Genomic DNA, 17,569 nt, shown 5'->3' on the forward strand with positions numbered 1-17,569 from the left:
TGAAAATCCCCCAAATGCTTATTTTTGCCATCCACAGCTTCTTATAAAACCTTATATAGGGGCCTACCCCTGTACACTTTAAAAAACATTTTTGAAACCATTTTATTTTATTTTATTTTATTTTATTTTATTTTATTTTATTTTATTTTATTTTATTTTATTTTTCTGGAGCGTACCTGATATTAATATTTCCATCGGAGCTTAGGAACATGGTCGCTGGTTAAAATCACTGGTTATTCATTTTAAACTAAATCAACCTTTATCAATTTAATTTAAGGTCGAATCCATGTGCAGGGAGGGGTAGGCCTACCGGATAGTAATGATTTTTGAGTACGAGAAAATTTCTTATTTCCCATGGACAATCTATTATGGCGGGTAAATCCCCTGGAGTAGCCCCTTTATAATAATCAGGGTTTAAGAGCATGAAAGCGGACAGTGTATCGTTAATTTTTTAAAGACTTTCCTTGATTTTACGGTCAAAAAAAAAAAAAAAAAACTGGCTGAACTTATGGACCATAGGGCATATACCCTATTCAATACTGAATAGTGTTCATGTCAGCGGACGTTACGCACCACTCTGTATGCCTGTACACGTTAGATTTTTTCATAAGAGGGGCAACTTCACCCTTGTTTCAAAGGATACTGGACGGCTGACAGGTGCCCTTTTTATCACACCCCCCCCCCCTTCCCATGCCGTTTCCAGCTAGACTTAGGGACCATTCCCACAGATATTTGGATCGATCTATCTCCCTGGGGAGTCTCACTAAATTGCTGTCAACTTGTCCTGCTTAAATGTCTGTCACGCCTAGTAAAGCTGTTAGGGGGTAATTACCTTTACCCCTTAACTGATTCGGTAGGCGTGACAGCCATTTAAGCCGGTAAGTTGACAGCAATTTAGTGAAACTCCCCATGGAGTTAGATCGATCCAGATGGATCGATCTACGCATGGGAACCCAGTCTTACTGACCTACTGCTGATTCAGAAGGAAGGAAAATTATCTTTGACAAACCAAAAATTAATAAACATACTATTTGAAACTCAATCCTTGTTAACGTCTTAAACGTACAATAAACATTGCTTGGCCCAGTTTTGTTCAAAACCCCAAGTCCGTCTTGGCATTGTGTTACATCGGTGGCTAGCGTTTCTTTTTAGTCCGTTAACCGGAAGCGATAGTTTAGGGGTAAGTCTATATCAATTATTGGAAATATTCACCGTGAATGCTGTCATCATACATCTCTTAAAGAAAGCAATCCGATTTTTATTGAATAGGATACTACATTATGCTCCTGGGTGTAAAACTAATTTCCCCAAATCCCTATTATCGATTAGAACACTTGTCAAAATGTTTGTCACTTGAACTTAGAAGTTAAAAATTATGACAATGACACTGGTTGACATTTGAACTTGACCAGTGAGTCAACATCATGACTGATAGTAAGCATAATCTTTATTCTGCCAAATTCTTTTTTTTTTTCGATATATGATCGTAAATACCAAATGGTGACTTACTTGTATATTACCAACCCACCCAAATCAGTGTATACAGGTGTATAATTATAACCCGGCCCCCATCAGAACCTGATATTCTACCTTAATGGTTATTCTGATTTTATATTCCCGAAGACAATCTCATCAGAAGGGAGAGAATAGCTTGTTTCACCTTACCTTCACATACAACACTGAATCTTTAAGACCTTTTTAATTTTTAACAACCTGTTTTATGTGTTTAGCATAATAACTTTTCCTCCACAGCATAAGAGTAAGGTGGGGTCTCAATGTAGCCTGAGAGGGGAAACAACCTTGGCTACAGATTATCCCACAACCATCTCCACAATGCAGAACATGCAAGAGCTGACTGGTTCTCTACCGGGGACATATCCCATCACAGGCCTCTGCATAGTCTCAGATAAATCTGCCTGTCCTGCAGGATACAGTGTGGTAAGGATGTGCACTTCTTGATAATTTCTTGACATAAACATATTTGCACGTAGATATGGTTATAGAGTTCAGTGCCCCGCGTATGCTCAGAAATACAGAACTTAGTATTCTTTTACATTGATTTCATTTCAACTCCAAGTACTGAAAAATACCTAACCTGGATAAGATACTAATGAATTGATTACTAAGTGCTAGATGTGAACTTTACTTAATTATTAAATCATATTAAAGAGTTTACTTTGAGAAATTACTTTTAATTAGATTGCAAGATGCCATGACAGTAATGAAGAAGCTGACCTATGGAAGGACTCTTTTCTGAGGAAAAAGATCACTAGATTTCTTTGCATCACAAGGGTTTTCCCCCTGGCAAATGGAACACTGAATAACATATTGGCAGATATTGCAGTGATCAATGAAAATGATAATATGCCAGCTCAGTTCTCTCGTATTGAATATACACAAAACTCAGGTGAGGTAGTACAGATGTAGGCATCATTGATATGAATACTTTTACCTTTATTTTAAGAAGAGAAAGTGGCAGGTTTAATTTTATTTTTTCTGTGAAGAGAACATATTAGTTGCTATGTTTCAAAAATGCATTGTGTTGTCAGAGAATATAATTGTGCCAAAAGGTAATTTCTGTCATAGCTTTTATGCCATCCTTTTTTTTTCCAGATTGTTATGATAAGTCTTGAAAAAAAAATTTTTTTTTTGCTCAAGTATATCTTGAGAAGGAAGTTAAAGGATATTTGGTAATTAATGTTTTGTGTAAACATGAAAATTATTTATAATAATTATCTGTTTGAATTTCATAATTTTTGTTTTTTAGGGGATAAAGCATTAAAAAAGAAGGTTCTTTGTGTAAAGATGGTCTCAAGGACAAGTGCAAATGATGCTATTAGTGAAATTATTTTTCTCAGTAAGCTAAAAAGGCCGCCAACAGGTTACACACTTATTGGGTAAGACTGGCATCAAATTTGTCCAATTGTTGTTCTCAGCTATGCTAACCTGAGCTTCAGATTTCATGTGTACATGTACCAAGTTGAACTTCTTCATTTTTAAGCTCCATATGTGCACATTTATCAGACTCTGACATTCAATTAAACATTTTATTTTACTGATGTTTACCTCTTCTGTATATAGTGGTTACATTGAAGGGAATATGATGTTGCCAATAGACCTGTCTTATGAACTTTTGTGATTGATGTGGTAAAAATTCAATCAAATGTCAAAGAGGTTAATTTTTGGTGAATTTGAAAAGGAAGAATCTGGCCTGAGTCAGTTCTGAAACTCAGGTTGATACACTAGTCTATATGCTATCCTCGTATATAGTTTGAAAAATAATCAACCTGTATCATGTATAAGCTTAGATAGCATATGTCTGAGTAAACATGATTCATTAAGCCAAACAGAGAAAATCATATATTTATGTTGCTCTGTGATTTAATCATTTCACTTCCAAAAAAAAAAAAAAAAAAAAAAAAAGAAAAAAAGAAACTTTGATTTTAGTAAGCATCACTAGTTCTAAACAATAACATAGGATACATGTGAAAAGTCGTTGATCATTAACATGTGACAGTATTTCTTGCAAGTTAAAGTTCAGTCTAACATGTAAGTTTATTTTTCATGTCAAAATCAATATGTGACATAATTATCATTTCAGAGACATCAATAACCTTCTACTGTGCACAAAGATTTCCCCAGTGCCACAAGATGGCTCCACTGGGCAACAAACATCACTTCCTTACAGTATGCCGCCATCATACATGTCAAAACCGCCAACTTACTCCATGGACGCTCAGGCACAGGGACAAAATTTGCCTTACACAGCTAACCCCAGCCTTGCTCCATATATGCCTCCAAGTCACAGGCGTCCTAGCCCTGTGATGCAGCCATCTTGGATGTCTAGTCAAGGTCAAGGTCACTCCGCCAGCAGTGCAGAAGCAAGTGGTCTGGTTAGGCAGGGGAGCATACAGACTGTGAACTCTCGTAAGTATGATGATTTCTCATTCAATGCAAATTCAAAATTTTGTTACTCCAAGCTACAGACATCAGATTTCACTTCCTGAAGTTTACCAATGCAGTAAGGGTTGTTTACTAAGCACCCAGTATGTGTCTCTGTATTATATTGATATTTCTATTTAGATTTTATTTGATACACTGTAGCTGCTATAAACAAGTGGATTTCCTTGTAAAGTACTTAATTAAATTAAACAATTTCTAACATTCTTTTTTCTTCTGGTATATTTTTGCCTTTTCTTATTTGTTTATGTTTCTTGATTTGCTTACAGTACTTAATTGATATTGGGTGATTTCTGTATGTTCTATATCAGAATATGTAGAAAAAATAAAGCTGATTTAAATAATGTCAAAGGAACACACAATGTAAAAAATATGTGTAATAGATATATAATAAAGTTTCATTTACATTTATAGTAAAATTATCGAGTGAATAAGTTATTATAATTACATCTTTGAAATAAACTATTTAGGTCCAAATTTCTTTTTTTAACATTAGCTCTCTATGGTATACCCTTTGAGCTTGGTCCTAATTTGGAAGATTATTCCCATTTAAAAAATGTAAGTATGTTTTATGGTAATGTATGCTTTTTATAATTTCTTAATTGAATTTTTATTATATAATTACAACAGTTTTGGTTTACAACATGCAAAAGCAACAAAAATTAATATTACTTGCATTAAGAACCAAGAATAATTATTTCTGAATAACATATGCATTATGAGACCAACTACTTCATATAAAAGTATATTTGTTTATATAAATTTTATTTTCAGATGACTATCCCTGATGTAAAATATAAAACTTTGATGGAAGTTATGAGCGATGTAAGTAAATTTCTTTTCAATTTTCTAAAATATTTGTTTATATTCACACTTTTGATGCTTGACACTAATGTAATCAGTTTTTATATTTCCATCCTTTTCCTGTTCATAGAATGATGATGAATGTAAAAGCTAAGCATATGCATTTTCTTTTACAGTACAATTATGACTTCAACGCAGAAAAATCAGCAGCTGCTAGAATGCCTCCTGAGTGATCTAAGCCAGTGTTCTTGCTACATTTGACATAATTACAATACAACAGAGGAGCGTCTGGTGATCATTGCATGGAATTGTGTCCAACCTGACACAATGTGTTTTATGCTGTCACAGCAACTGCAATGCCTTAGGGATTTGTGGCACATGGAAACCATAACAAAAACAAGCCACATATATATATATATAATAGATGGAGATGGTGCTTTATGTCGGTGGTGATAGACACAGCCACTTGTGAGAAATGACTTCAGCTGTGACATAATGCTTACAGAAGTTTGAAGAGCAATTCCCAATTTGTACCAAACTGTTGTAAATTCTGTACTTTGAAATGTATTCCCTCATTTATTTGATTAATTTAGCTGAAAATTGAAATGAGGGTGAAATGCAAACTGTAAATACCCAAGATCTGTAACTGTAGAAAATGGATATAAAGAAACGTTCCAGGATTGTTGAAAAAGTAATAAGGGGGGCAAGGGTAGGGGGTACCCATCCTACGGACAAGTTATTGACTAATAAAGAAATGGTGGTGTATGCCTGCAAGTGGAGAAGTTAGCAATCATTTAGGTTTTATATACAGTTTGATGGTTTATTCAATTTATGTGTTGGCTTAAATTGGTATAAAAACAATGGTAAATTATTGTTTTAAATATGTCCCAAATGAATGTGGAGGATTGAGGTTGTAATTGGGTGTCAGGTGTTTAGTGAATAAGGGGATTATTTTTCAGGGACCTTCATTCATTAATTGACTAAATCAAAATGAAGATAAAGAAAATATAGCCTTCAGAAACAATCCAATGAGTATTGACATTTGAACTTATATGTTTTTAACAATTTCAAATGTTAATTAAAGACTATTTCCAGTAAGAGTGAGTTCAGTGCACATTGGTTATTTAAGGGTATTGTGGGAGAAGAGAACATTTGGTATGATAAAAAAAGTGCACTTTCAGAAACAATTTTTATTTTAAGGAAGTCGTGTAAGTATTATAAAAATATAAAATATTCATCTTTTTCTTGAAAACTAATGCTGATATAAAACTAATCCTGAATTGAATACCAGCCACTAGAAAGCTGTATATGTGTGTTTGCATGTCTTCTATCTTTTAGGGACTCCGATCAAACAATGTGCACTTCTTTAGTATCTATGCTTCCAAAGGTTTCGGCATCCTTTTAAAAAAAAAATGGAGCAATTTTCCAGCACCCATAAGTGTATATTGAAGAAATTTCTATAAGTCTTGATAGGGGTCTTTAATTCCACAATCTCGCTTAAAGCTGAAGGTATTGTCATTGCTGGTTGGGTTGTGACAGTCTCCCTCTGGTAGAGGTACGCTTTGAGCAATAGGAAATGTATGCGACATGCCCCTGTTAGTCCCGGGGTGTATTTTCTCCAATTTAAGGAGGGTGGGGCTGTTTCTGCTTTTGTTTGTTCGAAAAAAGGGGTGCCCCTGCACTAGTATATGGCAAGGCATGATTTTCAGAATGTTTTAGTTTGAAATTAAGGCTTTTACCATTTTCTTTTCAATATTCTTGCCATGAACTGTACAGTGAAAAAGAAATGTAGCAAATGCTGCTTTAGTGAGCAATCATTCTGAACATATTCATTTTGTTTTTATATATTTATTCATTTGCCCATGGGAATATTTGTGATTGTGCTTATGAAAATTATTCTACATATTGCACAGATTTTGTATCAAACTTTTTAGTTAACAATGTGTACTTCCAGTTTCAGTATGCATGTACAGGGTACCCTAAAGTTGATCTGAATATATTTCGATTTTTGAATCCAAGTGTTGTATTTTATTGTATGGAAGGATGTACAGTTGATCAGTATTTTTGTAACAGACTCAGAATTGTAGCTATCCAAGAATATCTGCATCTGAAGCAACTGTCTTAAAAATTTTGCTTTGGTGATGATTATTTAGCAACTCATTCATAACAGCAGTATTTTATTATAATCTTAACAAAATGCAAAATCAATACAACAACCCCTGTGTTCTGACTTCTTCAATCAACTTAATGACTATTTACAATCTCTAGTAGGTTTACCTATGTGTTGCAGGACCCTTGGTGTGCTTGCCCTAAAATAAAAAAAAGTATGGAAAAGGCACTGATATATAGCAAACTTACACAAATTCAGTGCCTGTGTTATTTTAGTATGAATCAGATCCTGTACCGTTTAAATGTAAACAAATACATCATTATGGGTAAAAAAAATTGACAGATTTTCAACTGAGAAAAGAAATTTCAACTAGAGTCAGTTTTTCTTCTCCTCCGAGAGGAGATTTTTTTACCAGTTATCTTTTGACATGCAAAAGAAATCAATAAGCTGAAGTGGATGGGTTATAAATCTGGCTTCCTACTAGCTGTATATGTGACTCTGTATGAAATGTCAATGGAAGAGGAGTTTCTTCTTCCAAAAAGGCCCATGAGAAAATGTTGGTCAAAGTAAGCCCAGTCATGTGTTAAACCTTTCACTTCTAGATGTTAAAAACAATTTACACGCTGTGTGTGAATATCATACTTAAAAAATGGCCTAATGAGATATGATTTGATACAAATTGGTCATTAAGCTCAAAAAATAATGAGGGCGCCAGTGTGATTCAAGCGAAGATAATGTCATAAAATGCACCATTACGAATTTTATATTCTCAGCATGTTTTTTATTTCACTCTGTGATGCTATCAGAATCTTTTAGGTAGAAGTCTTAACAACTTCTTAGGCTGAAATATTTGCTTTTTTATGAGCAGACACTCTATATCTTTAAAAATAGCCATCACGTGCAGCTGTCATAACTGTCGGCACCACTTACATGTAGCTTCCTGTGCACTTTTTACTCGTAAACTCCATAAGTAAGTTCTAACCACAATAATCAATCAGAAAACCTTTGCCTAACGGGGGTGCAGCCAAATACTTAAATAAGACCCTTTTCCATTTTGGCTCATGGGCTAAAAGGAAAAACGTTACTTACTATTATTCAAGTTAACGGAATTATTCTATGGACTGAAACACCGCTCAAGTTAAAAACTAGCCTGACGGGATTATATTTATTAAGTTAATACATTTGTGAAGTAATTTCTGGATTTTTTCTCAAATTGACTTTTTTGTAAGTGTGACTTTGAGTTCCCATGGATCTAAAGCTCTCTGCTAGTTGTGTTTTATGAATGTCCACAGTAACAATAGTACACAATTAAAATCGGTTGTTATTATGCTATTTAAGCGTTTCGTGATATTGCATCAAAACTGACAAAATCAAAAGCAGTTTTGTGCAATTTTAACGAAATAGATGGATAACGGCGTGACTTATTAATCTCAGACTAACTGGACTGATTTATGGCACCAAAATTCAGTTCAAGTTCGAAAACCAGCCTGATGGGATTATCTTTGTTGGTGTTATCCAGTGTGTGTTTTCTAGATTTTTTAAATATTTGCGTATTGGTATTTTTTTAGTTGTCTTTGCATTCCCTTGGGTCTGACGCCCTGCGCAAGCTACATTTTTTTCAGAATGCTCAGAGAAACAGATGTACGTAATGAAAATTAAAAGCGAATGTGCTATTTTAAGCATTATATGTTATTGCATCAAAATCGACAAAAGTATTCTAATGTACTTTCATTTTGAAGAGGTTGTTTTTAGACTGTTTTAATGTCCCAGTGACTTTTTCTATCAGTCTTGCCCTTTACCGGTATATTTATATGTATCTGTTTATTTGATAGCTTTGCTGCCTTGTTTGTTATTTATTTACAGCATTTTTTCTTTGTAAAATAACGGAAAGAATGAAGCAATCACACCGATAAAATATTCAAAGAAGCCGAAGATACAAGTACATGTACTACATATATAAGATACAGTGAATATAGGTAGCATAAACAATCTGGGCTATATAGATGATACAGCTTAGTTAAACACATATCCAGACCTGCAAGAGTTACTCACATCAGTCAGTGAAAAAGGAAAACCATACGGAGTGGAAAATGAACAGACAACAGACAATTTGAAAGCTTAGCTAAATAATAAGATCAAGAAACATTAGTATCAGTCTAAGGCTGAGTATCATTAAATGTTACATCTAGTCAACACTATTATACATTTTGTGTACACCCCATAGACATCTTCATTAACAAAAACAACAATGGAAAAACTGTTTGAAATATCACGGACTGAACACAAAAGTAGTAAGGCAGTACTAAATAATTTAAAAGTAAAAACATCATTACTGAACTCCAATGCGAAAGCGGTTGATGTACATAAACATTTAACGAAGAAAAAATCATTTTGAAATTCAAAGATGTTTCTTTTATTCCTATGTGGAATACTGCTGGTTCTGATCCGAGAAGAAAAAAAAAGAAAAAAATGCAATTGAAATTGCAATATAGAAATACATTTTACGAAAAGGCGTTCCTTTCAGGCGTTTCTGGCATTAAAACGTTGACTGCTGATAAGCGGTATTATAAATTGGCGTGCTACGTTATCATAACCGTAGTTAGATCGAGGCAACACGAGACTTGCCACCTCTCAAATTTAAGAGACTTGTTTTTCTGATAATGCTGTTCCACTCCTCTTTGTGACCGTTTAAATCTTAATGGGCACGTGTGCGCGCGTGCGTGGAGAGACGGAGAGATGGAGAGGGGGACATGGACACGAGAAAACCCGTTCATTTTGAACGCGCCATTTTTTATTAAACCAATGATTTCTTTCTGCTGTTAATAAGCATGCATTACAAATTAGTCAAATTTAAAAATCAGTTTAATCTAAAATTGGCTGTATTGTATTTTAGTACATGGTTTACCTCAAAATACGTTTTTCTCGCGCTGAATACTATTTCGACTAATACAGAGAAGTGTGACACTAAGTTTCCCACCGTGTTAATTGAAAGAGCCCATGTTCAATATCAATCTGTTGAATGAATGACGCGTTCTATCAACTTTTATCAAAATATATATTATATACAAATGTACAGCGATTATATAACCACCTCGGATGCTTTCCTCAAAAGACTATTCAATTTAAAGTCCAATTTGTATATGTCGATTAATTTCCTTAGGCTTTTTAACAATTTCTGTTTAATTTATGAATTAGAGAGACGTTGCCCGCCCTTGAGGTTCAACGCGTTTTTTTTTTTCATCTTGTAATTTTTTATGATTTTACTGCATCTACAAGCACATGATTCTATAGCAGAGAACTTACCGGAAATCATTTTTAAGATAAACTACCTTTGGTCGCTTACTGAGCATCTTAATAGTTTATAATGTATTTCAAGGAACCCACGTAGTAGGCAATTGAACCTGAAAATCGAGCGCTGATCTATTTTCTATACGATTACTTTGTTTACCTCACCTCTACTCGCTTACCTGAAAAATCAGTGTGGTTAACGTTGGGCAAAGTGATCAAAGGCGTCATGGTGAAAGAATTAATTTGGTTCATAAAAAGGATATTTCAATGTGTGAGATTATTTGTGTACTCCACCTCTACCTGCTCAACTGGGCATACAATATTATAAACATCAAGGTGGGGAGGGGGTTAGTACCAAACGTTTATGAAGGGGCCACCAGAATGACTTAGCCATCACTTGTTAATAATAAAAATAACAGTTCATAAATATGTTACCTAGAGTAGAAACATTATTAAAATGGCAAGTTGCCAGAAGGATAAAATCACTTTATTTTTATATCATACATAATTATAGTATCATATTGCTAATTCTCAAGATTGTAATAAGATTGTTGGGGGGGGGGGGGGAGGGGGGCAAAGGGCAGAGGGGGGTTTGCAGGAGAAAATTAACGGACATCACATATTAAAAGACTGAAACCTGGTTGCAGTTGATCTCACTTTTTATCATTTTTAAAAATGTTGCGGAAAGAGTAACAAAGATGCATTCATCTGCCGTATCTAATAAAGTTGTTTATGACTGTTGTTAATGGTTTATATAACATGCTATTTTACCGAGACACGAGTTATAAGTTCACTTTGACACGCAACATAATAGTCCATAACTTTTTTATCAACTTGACAAATACAATTTTAAACAGATGTGACAGCGTTGCAGTGAAATAAACCCCGTTATGGCTTGCCCTAGGATGCCATTTCAATACATAATGAACGGCTATAAAAGAACTAATGTATTGTTTTGCCACTTATAGTGCCAGGGGGGTCAAAGACCCTAACATCAGAGTTGAAATTGAGTTGTTATAAAGGGAAGTGTTTTCAAACACCGACTGCTGACACGCACGCATCTCAGACGAATTCAACCTATAAGCATCTTTTGTTTCAACATTTTGTTTATATTATGATCGTTATTTTTTATTTATTTTTTATTTATTCATTTTGTAATCTGGCATATTTTGATATCTTAAAATCTATTAAGGTGAGATCAGGAAAATGATGACTAACTGGGTTTTTTTTTTTTTTTGGACGACTATCGGGGGCGGGGAGGAGGGCTTGGTCCCCCAACCCACCCCTGCACTTTATAACAACGTCATAAGCGCAGGAAGCGCTGAACTAAGGAAACATACAGACTTGACATTTAATATGGAATATTTCAGTTTCAAAGGTATGCCTACCTAGTGAAAATGGTTTTTTTTTTCAAAAATCTCAAATCTCATAATATAAGATATGTAAATGGAGAAGTGTGTATCCAGGTGTGTCGCTACTAAGTACCTGTAAGTGATTACCATGTCTGTAGCACTGCTGCATTATGTAATATGCAGTGATTAAATTGGTTAATGCTCCATTGGGCTGGTCAGAGCTTGGATTTGGCAAAAAGTATCCATATGTCGGCAACTACTGCATAGAATTTGAAATTTTGCATGAAAGCGGTCGGTTTTGCAGAGCGTGAAATGAAATAAGTAAAGTTTCACCGCATTATTAACCTGTGCCAAAATGGCGCGAAAAAGACAGATTTGACAGACAGATAACTGTGTCACACGGAACTGTCCGTACAGTTTTATAGATTTATGCCCGTTATACCTCGTTAGAACACCAGACTGGTTATACCTCGTTAGAACACCAGACTGGTTATACCCCGTTAGAACACCAGACTGGTTATACCTCGTTAGAACACCAGACTGGTTATACCCCGTTAGAACACCAGACTGGTTATACCCCGTTAGAACACCAGACTGGTTATACCTCGTTAGAACACCAGACTGGTTATACCCCGTTAGAACACCAGACTGGTTATACCTCGTTAGAACACCAGACGGCCTCTGATGAAGCCCCTGTAAATAGTGAAACTGTTTCTCTAATGAATTGGTGACCATGACCGTTTCCGGGGAGAACTCTGAAACCGAGTGGTTTCTTTTATTGGGGCAGGTTTCACCTGCACTGCTTAGGTAGTCAAAGTAGACTTACATGTGTAACAGATATTCTGAAGAGGCCTACGACGAAGCGTGTGCCTCGTCTAGAATGACTTGGGTCATTGACAGCATCATGTGGATATCACAATGGTGCTAAAACACAAATGGTAACCTGAACCACATCAAACACGGGGATAACCTGGAAACCGCTTGACTACCATTTTATAATATAGGGGGTATCTTAGGAACAATTGTAGGTTGCACGATGAAAACTCCGGTTCACACAGAGCTTTGTGGGGCATGAAACTCTTTTACAGATGATAATTTGGAAAATATGGAGATTCAAAATATTGCTTTTTATGGTTGTTGTATGACTTAGTATCATTTTTGGTTCTTTTATTATGTACATTCAATTAAAAAACTGATGAAACAATGACATTAAACCCAGCAAACACATAATATTATTATATGTTTTACCCAAAAAACGTTATGCTCCCGTTATGGTAACGTTATAAAACGTTCTGTATTCGCCTGGAAGAGATTATTTAAAGCTATTAAAACGATTTTAATCTTTAATTTCATTTATCAGTCAGAAAAGTAGGGAAAAACGATGAAAAATGATTTGGAAAAAATATTCCACATTAAATTTCAAGTCTGTACACCCTCATTTTTTCTGAATGGTTAGCCCTGTCTTAAATTTTGTTCATATTCGTGCGGGTTACACCACAAGCTTCACATTTTAAGGAAGTACTGATACATCATTAAACACTTTTGAAGATTTCAAGTGATTTACCTGAAACATCAGACACTCAGTACTGCATGAAAAGGCACTTGAAGATAAAAGATCTACGTGCTCTACATTCCTCTCCATAATCCTTTTTAAATATTTAAGTACTTTTTGAAAAAGGGAAAAACAAAGACAAAAAGTCATTTCTTCTCATCAGAACTCTTCACACGACAAATGTCAAGCTTAATTTTCTGAGGTAACGGTAAAATTGCCATTTTAAAGTTATAAAGGAAAGAGTAGCATACACAATACGTGTTTTACGCTTTAGCATGCTCGGTTGATTTCCCGGGCGTTTTCTGTTTATCTTTTGTTCAGTATGACTTGAACTGTATTCTCCAAAGAACTCGTGTGCCTTTTACGAATAAAAAATGTGACTGATTTCAAGTATTATCAACATCAAATGCCATAAAGCTTTATTTCGCTAAAACGTAAAGGGATAACAACCCTTCACATGAGAGTCAAAATTTCCACAACTGTAGTCAGTACATAGAAATATAATAATTTCAATTTTACCACCAAAATGGCGGTTATTTTTTTCAAAAAATTAATATACGCTCATTCTGCTATAGACTTGCACCGGATTATCTCTGTGACACATCAAATCGCTCGATAAGATCTAAGGACCAATTATTATTAAAACCTCAATGTACAAGGTTAAAAACATTTGGAGAAAATTCTTTTGAAAATGTGGTCCCGTATTATTATTATTATTATGATTATTATGATTATTATGATTATTATTATCGCAATTATTATTAAATCTGTGCTTGCCTTCGAACCACGTGGACCTTCATAGATCGCTTCCCTCCGTAATCATCTCTAAAGAGATTATTACAAAAATCACACTTTAAATAACAATTGACTAACTTTGAATGTCGGAAAGGATTCGTTAACCACTGGAAATTAGGGAAATTTTGTCGTTTACCCCATTTTTGTGGCACCAAAATAAAGAGTTGTCATCCCTTTAAATGATTTAAATGTCTTAAAAGCCTTTTGTTTTAATTGGGCATATTTGTTAAAGAAATCATTAGGTTATATCTGTTAAATGACTACGTGTCATTAACTGAGTGTATTTGACAAAACTGAACAATTGGAGCTCGATTTTTTAAACTGTTAAAACAGTTAGACAGTTTTAGAAGACACAATAGAGAAATTGGATAAAAATCAACAAAATAAATGTTTTATTTATCATAAAAATCAGACTTCTTTTACCCCATCGTAAAAGTGCACCGTAAGAGTGTTTCTTTTTCAGGAAATTATCCTTATTTTATCATAAGGCAGACTGCAGTCTACAGACTCCTGGCGCTTGTTGTTAATGAAAAATGGAGATAAGAACCTACAAATGCTTTTGATATGTTGTTTCAGGCGATCAAGACAGATTCATACTTAAGTAAATAGCTTATGCGGTAACAAATTTCACACTGAAATGCAATTTATTGCAGTTGTCGTTTGTTCTTGTTTCGTGCCAGTACGTAATCTCATTAATATAAGTGAAAAGAAGTTGTGATTTCTCTCACCAAAAACGCTCAACCTGTGATAAGATCAATTTAAATATCTTTAGCTTCTTTAGAAAAAGAAGGAATACCTTTATAACATGCAACTCGTTGGTATATAAATATACTCGGATTATGAACACGTATCGCACATCCCAAACTATTTTGTCGTGTCACCGTAAACAATGAAGCTGTCCGTGCTGGTGCTCCTTGCTGTTCTGGCTGCGGCCACTGCTTATAAAGGAAAACCTTACTACCCTTTCCCCGGACGCGGGTATTCCCTACTGGGAAGAAGACGCTCCGGAACCCACTATGGCTACGGACAGAGTGGCAAGGCCTACAGTGGTGGGTACAGTGGGGGTTATGGCACCACTCACGGCAAAAGCAGCTCAGGTTATAGCCATGGCGGTAGTTACGGTAGTGACTCCTACGGCAAAAGCAGCTCAGGCTATGGTCAAGGCAGTAGTTATGGCAGTGACTCCTACGGCAAAAGCAGCTCAGGCTATGGTCAAGGCAGTAGTTATGGTAGTGACTCCTACGGCAAAAGCAGCTCAGGCTATGGTCAAGGCGGTAGTTATGGTAGTGACTCCTACGGCAAGAGCAGCTCAGGCTATGGTCAAGGCAGTAGTTATGGCAGTGACTCCTACGGCAAGAGCAGCTCAGGCTATGGCGATAGTTACGGCAGTGACTCCTACGGCAAGAGCAGCTCAGGCTATGGTCAAAGCAGTAGTTATGGCAGTGACTCCTACGGCAAGAGCAGCTCAGGCTATGGCGATAGTTACGGCAGTGACTCTTACGGCAAGAGCAGCTCAGGCTATGGTCAAGGCAGTAGTTATGGCAGTGACTCCTACGGCAAGAGCAGCTCAGGCTATGGTCAAGGCAGTAGTTATGGCAGTGACTCCTACGGCAAGAGCAGCTCAGGCTATGGCGATAGTTACGGCAGTGACTCCTATGGCAAGAGCAGCTCAGGCTATGGCAAGGGCGATAGCTACGGTAGTGACTCCTACGGCAAGAGCAGCTCAGGCTATAGTCAAGGCAGTAGTTATGGCAGTGACTCCTACGGCAAGAGCAGCTCAGGCTATGGCGATAGTTACGGCAGTGACTCCTACGGCAAGAGCAGCTCAGGCTATGGCAAGGGCGATAGCTACGGTAGTGACTCCTACGGCAAGAGCAGCTCAGGCTATAGTCAAGGCAGTAGTTATGGCAGTGACTCCTACGGCAAGAGCAGCTCAGGCTATGGCGATAGTTACGGCAGTGACTCCTACGGCAAGAGCAGCTCAGGCTATGGCAAGGGCGATAGTTACGGCAGTGACTCCTACGGCAAGAGCAGCTCAGGCTATGGCAAGGGCGATAGTTACGGCAGTGACTCCTACGGCAAGAGCAGCTCAGGAAGCAGCTACGGCAAATCTTCGAGTAGTTACGGCACTAAATCCAGCAGCTCATATTACCCATACTAAATGTGCTGAGAAAGGTAAGGGAGAGAGAGAGAGGAGAAAGAGGGAGAGAGAGAGAGAGAGGGGGGAGAGAGTGAGAGAGAGGAAGGCAGGCTTTCAAACAAACAGACAGGATGTAAAAGTTGAACTAGTTGTAAAAAAATTTTATTGTGTTCTGTGGTAACTGTTTTAAAACAGAATATTAAGAGACAAACGTGCATAATGACTTTTATGAACAAGAAATGTCAATAGTTCCAATCAAAAATGAAAGAAAATAATTAACATTTTGAAACCAAATTAATCAAAGAGATCCTTATGACTTATAAAGTTCGAAACATTTCATATTTCTTTTTTCTCTTATTTCAGGGCTTGATCAAACTGCAGCGGCCGTCGTCATATCTCCGAGACAGCCGTCATTTCTACGTGAAGTATGCGGCTTTCACTTCCGACACTTTTATGATGACTATTATGATTTACGTCAAACGATCGTTTTTTACCTCGCATCGATGTGCATAGCAAATTTCTAGAATGAACAGGATATTTCAATTTTATAGACACTATTTGATGTAGTTGGTTATTTAATTCCTTTCTACTTCTGCATTAAATATACGTTTTATTATACCTGTACACCATACACCCTTCACCATTGAATAAATGTTGAAAAAAATACTCTTGATTATTTGTCGTAATTGCTCATCTTATGCAAAATATATTTCGGAAAATAAGATTCTAGGTTTAATGCTAATTAAAAAAAGGCAGTTTATTCAAGAAGTGTTCAAAACGTCTGACTTATGACAAATAATATTGAACTAGAATGCCAAACTGCACAGCGTCAAAGAGAGAAACTGGTGTAGATAAGGGCAGAGCATGCACAAATAGTAATGAAAATACCAAATCGGATGAATAGAACTAAGACTCATCAAACTTCAAATCGGGAAAATTCAACTAACATTTAAGAAGATTTAATTTGATATAATGCAACATGAATTATATTACCTCTGGCAATCAGTCACATTTTCATTCTATCCATTTATTTGTATTATCATTGTCAGACTTTTGACTCAGTAATTTTCACGACTTTTAAGTTAAAACCTGCGATGAACAAGACAAACATTGCAATAAGTGTTATCTATAGGAATCTCGCCCTCGTTAATAGAAAGACGCACCACTTTGTGTTAAAGGGCCTTCAATAAAACTCAAGTTTGCTAGATGTTCCATGAAAGGAAATTTTATAAATCTTATTTGTAAAAAATATGATGTACTATGATATACAAAATAACATTAAATGAGATTAAAAAAAAAAAACGAATGTTTTCGTCTACTCGTCTCTCGTTGAAGTACCATGTGAAGCATTGTGCATCTTTGGTCAGGCACATAAGTTGCGAATATATCCTCTGAAACATCTTTTTGGCATGTAAATTAAAAACGTGTCCAATACCCGAGAATAAATACCCAAAATATATACAATTCACAAAACCCACATATGTAATAACCATGCATTCATTCTATAACTGAATTTTCATCGAAACGATTGAATTTTTAAGTGCGCTTATTTCTCCCGTCCTTGCAGC

At 35.8% G+C, this 17,569-nt stretch overlaps 2 protein-coding genes across 2 annotated transcripts; both read left to right on the top strand.

Moving 5' to 3' along the window:
• Positions 1-1,100: 1,100 nt before the first annotated feature.
• On the top strand, positions 1,101-6,777 carry LOC106173435 (multivesicular body subunit 12B). Its single transcript, XM_013554576.2, has 8 exons — positions 1,101-1,180; positions 1,753-1,938; positions 2,200-2,407; positions 2,768-2,897; positions 3,602-3,927; positions 4,457-4,518; positions 4,735-4,785; positions 4,941-6,777. Exons 2-8 carry the CDS (start codon positions 1,834-1,836, stop codon positions 4,995-4,997), a joined length of 939 nt encoding a protein of 312 aa, XP_013410030.2. The 5' UTR covers positions 1,101-1,180; positions 1,753-1,833; the 3' UTR covers positions 4,998-6,777.
• A 7,948-nt stretch (positions 6,778-14,725) lies between these two features.
• LOC147762867 (uncharacterized) lies at positions 14,726-16,502 on the top strand. The gene is made up of 2 exons (XM_087010127.1): positions 14,726-16,036; positions 16,365-16,502. The coding sequence occupies exon 1, from the start codon at positions 14,751-14,753 to the stop codon at positions 16,020-16,022; it is 1,272 nt and encodes a 423-aa protein (XP_086866253.1). The 5' UTR covers positions 14,726-14,750; the 3' UTR covers positions 16,023-16,036; positions 16,365-16,502.
• Positions 16,503-17,569: the final 1,067 nt, after the last annotated feature.

The sequence above is a fragment of the Lingula anatina genome, chromosome 3 (assembly GCF_051362555.1).
Source record: "Lingula anatina isolate TDL-2025a chromosome 3, LinAna3.0, whole genome shotgun sequence".
NCBI classification, from domain to species: Eukaryota; Metazoa; Brachiopoda; class Lingulata; order Lingulida; family Lingulidae; genus Lingula; species Lingula anatina.